Source organism: Platichthys flesus, chromosome 8 (genome assembly GCF_949316205.1).
Source record: "Platichthys flesus chromosome 8, fPlaFle2.1, whole genome shotgun sequence".
Lineage (NCBI taxonomy): Eukaryota > Metazoa > Chordata > Actinopteri > Pleuronectiformes > Pleuronectidae > Platichthys > Platichthys flesus.
In genome coordinates, this window is record NC_084952.1 from 14,247,056 (window position 1) to 14,252,873 (window position 5,818).

Below are 5,818 nucleotides of genomic sequence, written 5' to 3' on the forward strand. Positions count from 1 at the left end.
GAAATCCAGCCGGCTGCCGTGCCTGCTCCTGAGTTTGGCTCTTTCGATGATCAGGTGAGATGATGATGAGTGAGCGCTGGAGACCATTAGAGAAATTTACTGGTGGGACTCTGACGCCCTCTCATGGTTATAGGCATACACTAGTAGGTGTTAAATGTTATTTAAGGATCAGTTTTCTTTATTTTCTAAATGGTTAGCAACACCAAATCCTCCATTTTGAAATGATAGAGTGTAATATATTTAGCTCAACACTGAATGTGTAAAAAAAAATGTTCTGTAGGTCACCGGAATCTTTACCTTTGACCACTGAGATCGAATCAGTTAATCAGTGAGTGGAGATGAATTTGGACCATATGTAATAAAATTATCAAATTTTAATCCCTTAAGCTGCTCTTAAGATATCATGTGTAAGAAAAACATAATTTTTGAGGGCATCCTGACCTTAACCCTTGGTCTTTGGCTACCAAATTGAAATGCCAGTTCAACTGAATATTTATACCAAATGTGTAAGAATTCCCTCCAGGCGTTCCGGAGATATCTCAATTAAGTGCAAGGGAAATAGCATTAAATGAATATTAATATAATGAAGACTTACCCAAATCTAGGCTATATAAGACCTAGAACATAATCTTTAATGTATCGTAGAATTTTAAAAGGCCACAAATTCATGATTGAATTCTGGACTTTATTAGATACTTCATAATGTCCTGCATAAACCCATAAACATGTTGAACTATGACACAAAACTCTACAAAGTAAACAACATTAGAATAAAGCGTACAGTGTAAAAGTTTATTAGCATAAAAGAATGTAGCAAAGATTAGGTACCATCCAATCACACACATTATCACATTAAAATAAAACACCTTGTTGTGATTGCAGCTTCTTTAGTACATTTTTTACAGTATATTTAAGAATAGATATTTTTTGGGGGCATTTGAATCAACAGACACCTGAAGTCGAATCAAATCTTTCATCAAAGACATGACAAAAAACCACTCCTTTTACAAAGTCATTATTTGTGAGTATTGTAAGACACAATAGGCTGAAGTGTAGAGTAGCTTTGAGTTTTACAGCTCCTGCAGTGACTCAGATTCTCTGAAACGTAGTGGTCCATTGCTCACCCACCTACAGAGGAGGAGAAGGGCAGGCGGTCACAGTGAAGTGCATTGAGTGTCTAAATTCTCCATATAAATGTCTATAAATGGTTCAGTCACTCACAGGCTCAGGCTGCCTTCTTTCCGTCTTACCCCTGCGGACAGAAAAGCGTCACAATCAAACAGGGCAACTTAGTTTGGGTCTACGAGTTATCATACTCACTTCGAATTTGCCACGTGGTTACTATGGCAACAATCAACACCACCAGGACCACCGGCATCACGATGGCAGCCAGGTGACCATTATGACTCCCGTTGACAATCGCCTGGCAGAGGGGATTCAGAGACAGTCAGAGTTTAGCCTCACTTTGGAGCTTGGTGGTTGTGCAAATGCAGGGATTGGAGCTTACAGCAGCATCGGGTGATACAGGGTCAGAGGATACGGGGTCAGATGATACAGGGGCAGAGGATACGGGGTCAGATGATACGGTGGTAACAGAATCAATATTCTGATGACCTGTCACACACACAGGGAAGAAGACAGGAGGAAGTTTTGAAACAGTTTCAGATAAATGATTCCCAAAACAATAAGTGTTTCCTGTCAAATGAGGAATTGTGAATGTTCAACTCATTCATATTCTCACACTCTCGTACTGAGTGTGAATAAGGGTCAAATACTTCTGATCCCCCAAAAATGTAGCAACGTATTAATATCATATATATTTTTGTTGAACGCTACACAGCTCAACAGTAACATTTTCGTAACTTAAAGTGATGGGCAGAACACACAACATGAACTCAGTCATATCAACATATCAAGACCTCAAATTGGTCAGGTAAATGACAATGCCAGACATCATGAATTCAAAAAAAGCTTTAAAAAAAGGGTAGAGTAAATTATGAAAGTACTAACAAACACAGGGTATATACAAGTACATTTCTTTTAGGGTACTGTTAACTTTTACTCCTCTACATATAACAGCAAAATCTTCAGTTTTTACTCCACCAGTTTTTTCTCATGCATTGATCCACTAGATGTCACGAAATGGGACCTTTAAGCACTATGTTTGAGTTCAGCACCTGTTCTTCCAGTAGTGATGGTGAGGATGTTGCTGGCTTTACTGGTGCCCAGACTGTTCTTGGCAAACATGCGGATGTTGTAAGTTGAGGGATTTATCTCTATTATTGTGGCCTCTGTCTCGTTAGGGCTGAAGTCTACAACTGCCTTTTTGTAATCCCATGACGCTGTACAGGGAGGGGAAAAAAAAGATTTGAACATGATATCAAAAATCCTGTGACAACAATTTAGTGAACTCAAAAGAATTTATTTTCTCTTACCGTTCAGTGCTTTATACTCCAAGTAATAACCTGTAATCGGGCTGTCACCTTCGAAGCTGGGAGTCCAGCAAAGGGAAATTGAAGTGTCTATGACCTCTTTTAACTCGACTACCGGGGGATCCGGGGGCACTGGAAGACACAGGGTAAGGAAAGACAAACATCGATTTTTCAATAGCTCAGTTTAATCTTGTGAATTTATACCTGATTCTTTACACTGTGATAATGTGATGATGATGTAATGTACCGACAAATCCCAGAGCCGTGTGTCTAATTGGACGCTGACAGCTGCAATTTCTATTTTGATTAAACATCTCGAATAGAAAATATCTGATTAACATGATAACAACTTTAAACAGCTTGTTGACCCCAGAAGTCACTGCATCAGAAGAGTTTGATTGGTTCACGAAAGGCTGAACACAAAGTACCTGATGTGAAGCTTGTGGTGCTTTCTTCCCAGTCTATGGCATCAGTAACAGACTCCACTGCTGGGAACAGGGTGGAAAAGGTCATATTCCAGTCATTGTTGATTATTAATTATTAAAAAAAAACATCTGTCATCATAAAGAAAACTTTTTAAAGATGTTTAATGAAGAGTATATCATGTGCAACTCAAGAACACACGCAATACCTGTAGTAAAACTTGAAGGTTCTTGTCTCTGCGTCGTGGTATCAGTAGAAGTGGGCGTCACAGTTACAACTTCTGAAGTTGTCTGAACTAGAAACAGAATAAAAGCAGTTTCCAGTCTCAGAAGATAACTATGATTAAGTCATATTAAGTCATGACTTTACCTTCATCCAGAGTGGTGCAGAGTGGTGCAGTTGAGGCAGGGCCGATTCCTGCTTTGGTTTTGGCCTGAATAAGTATGCCGTACTTGGTGGAAGGCTTCAGGTTGCTCAGGATGAGGGTCTCCAGGTCCCGGGTGGCCGTCACACTCTGGTGCTGCCACTTCTTAAACTGTCTGCCTGCAGGGTCGTACTCTCTGTAGCTGACGCTGTAACTCTGCAGCACCCCGTTTCTGAGATCAGCGCTCGGAGGCTTTTAGTCAAGAAGGGAAACAGCTCTCAAAATCATTAACTGTTTCACAGTATTTTATTTTTTTTTTACATATTTCTTTGTACAAACTGCTATGCTGCTTTCATTTTCTTTTAAGAGTGCTGCTAAAGTTTCGTATTTTGTGACTTTACCTTCCACATCACTTTGATACTGTGAGGGGTGAGGGCCTCCATCCGCATGTCCAGGGGCGGACCCTCTGGTGCTGCAGGGAAAACACATTTGAAAGTGCCCATCGGTGAAAATAAAAACTGTAGTTAAAAATGATAAATACTGTCTGACTCTACCTGCTTCTTTTGTCGTGATTGTCAGAACGTTGCTGGCCTCGCTCATGCCTATGAGGTTAACAACAAACATACGGATGTTGTAGGACTTGGCCGGACGCAAATCCACCAAAGTCACCTGGGTCAGTTCAGGATTTGAGATTTCAGTCCTCACTCCAGTGTCCCAGGATGCTTTGCAACAGGAACACATATATTAGATCCACACCCTGTACTCTTAAGTATAGAGATAATTAGCTGCCTGATGTCAAAATGTTTCATTGCGATTACTTTGTTTGTTTTTCAAATCAACCATGTAGGACGTGATGGGTCTGCCTCCATCAAACACAGGATTCCAGCGAATAGTAACCGACCTCTCCTTCACCTCCCTCGTCTGCACCATCAGGGGGTCAGGGCGTGCTAAAGAGGAAGAAAGACAGAAACTTCGCCTTATGGCACTGACAAGTAACATGAAAACGGAAAATCGCAAACAACTGTTCAATCGATGTATGGTTTAAAGAATTTATGGCTGATCTCTTGTCAAATATGTGTTTGTTACAGCTTCTTAAATGTGATAATTTGCAGGTGTCACCCTTGTCTCTGGGCAAAAGGAAATGTGAGGGACAGTCTTCATGTTTCAATGATCAAGGACACACCAGGAGAACTTTGAATTTGTTCACCATTAATTACACATCTTTCCCTGAGGGTCTCACCTGCCACCACAGTCAGGGTCACCTGGTGTTTGTGATCATTGAACCAGCCTGGTATATCCACACGGCAGCCGTACGTCCCTGAGTCGCTCTCTTCCACCTGCCTGATGGTCAGCGACACATCGCCCCCGCCAAGATTACCCATGAGCAGGTAGCGCTCTGTCAGCCTCTGGACCACTGACGTCCCATCTGACTTGATCACCTCATTGGCACAGCCGCTGTTGGGGATGGCTCCGCGGCCCCAGCACACAGGAAGCTTGCCGTAGTACTTGGCATCGTAGTTGCATAACAAAGTTGCATCTGTTCCCACTGTGGCTATAATGGCCTCTGTGACAACACAACCTAAGGCTGCAGAACGCACCAATGGCAAACATATGATATAAGAACTTCACTGCTCAATCATCTGTGAATAAAAAATGCACATTGCTATCTTACCCAGCAGAAGACCAAGAAGAAGACTGCTGCACAGAGGAAGGGGTCTGCTGCCCAATACAACCATTTTACAAGCCTCAGTCGATGGGAGGACCAGTTCACCTGCTAATGGACACTAAACCAGACCGCTGTGGTTTCAGCTTTGAAATCTTTCCACATCACATGACGCCGTCCTTGATGTGCTCACACAGACAACTTCTGCCGGCAGAAGACGAATGTCGAAATGAGCCAATTCCTTTTCTGCGGTTTTTGTTCCTCAACCCAGAAGAGGTACACTTTTTCATTTTGATGATTAGACAGAGACAGAATGAGGTTAATGACCCACAGTCCTGAACTGGTGAAGGTTGGAGGGAGGTTGTGAACAGAGAAAAAACTGGAGAATAATGAAATATAAATTATTAATCAAATAATAACTTGTACCATTTGAGCTCAAACACAAGATGGTTTTAGATATAGGTCCTAGTGCAAACTTATATTAACCCTGATGGAAACAGAAAGTCTGGTTTACTCAGGGGCCATGGACTCTTAGTGAGACTGCTGAGCAAACAGATGAGGCTGCAGCATGTTTAGGAACTACAGCACTTCCTCTCTGATCATCCACCAAGAGCACATGTGGTGCAGTTAGTGACAACTCTATTTCAACAATAACCTTTTATAACATTTCTTAAACGTTTCCTTCATTTAGTATTTGCATAAAAAAACGGATTCAACACAATAACACCGGGCGAGTTGAGCTCCTCGTCAAATATACAAATCTAAATATATTGTAATATTGTAATATTATGTGTATTATTTTCTCACTTCAATTATCACAGTGGATTGTTTGTAACCACAGTCATAGTTTGATTCAGAGCATTGATTCAGAAAAAAGACGCCTGCATTCCTGTTTTCTTGGATCTGGTGACATTGCAACACTAATTCATAAAAAAA

The 5,818-nt window shown here is 41.3% G+C and overlaps 1 protein-coding gene across 2 annotated transcripts; it reads right to left on the minus strand.

Moving 5' to 3' along the window:
• Positions 1–778: 778 nt before the first annotated feature.
• LOC133959351 (cell adhesion molecule DSCAM-like) lies at positions 779–5,072 on the minus strand. 2 transcript variants are annotated; one of them, XM_062394493.1, is made up of 14 exons: positions 4,892–5,072; positions 4,460–4,804; positions 4,038–4,166; positions 3,774–3,941; positions 3,621–3,691; positions 3,225–3,471; positions 3,064–3,150; positions 2,861–2,917; positions 2,436–2,564; positions 2,178–2,342; positions 1,508–1,614; positions 1,321–1,423; positions 1,222–1,252; positions 779–1,128 (listed from the first exon to the last, which is right to left on the minus strand). In XM_062394493.1, the coding sequence occupies exons 1-14, from the start codon at positions 4,953–4,955 to the stop codon at positions 1,071–1,073; spliced, it is 1,761 nt and encodes a 586-aa protein (XP_062250477.1). In that variant the 5' UTR covers positions 4,956–5,072; the 3' UTR covers positions 779–1,070. The 2 variants fall into 2 exon arrangements, with proteins under 2 accessions (XP_062250477.1, XP_062250476.1); XM_062394492.1 differs by having other exon boundaries at positions 2,861–2,920; positions 4,892–5,071.
• Between the last annotated feature and the right edge of the window lie 746 nt (positions 5,073–5,818).

What these genes read in the sequence shown, in the direction of transcription:
- LOC133959351 (XM_062394492.1), bottom strand. Translation starts at nt 4,955, where the DNA reads ATGGTTGTATTGGGCAGCAGACCCCTTCCTCTGTGCAGCAGTCTTCTT. An exon ending in GACCCTGACTGTGGTGGCAG is followed by an intron (nt 4,167 to 4,459) that starts GTGAGACCCTCA and finishes CTTCCTCTTTAG; the next exon opens with CACGCCCTGACCCCCTGATG. An exon ending in ACCTTCAAGTTTTACTACAG is followed by an intron (nt 2,921 to 3,063) that starts GTATTGCGTGTG and finishes CCCTGTTCCCAG; the next exon opens with CAGTGGAGTCTGTTACTGAT.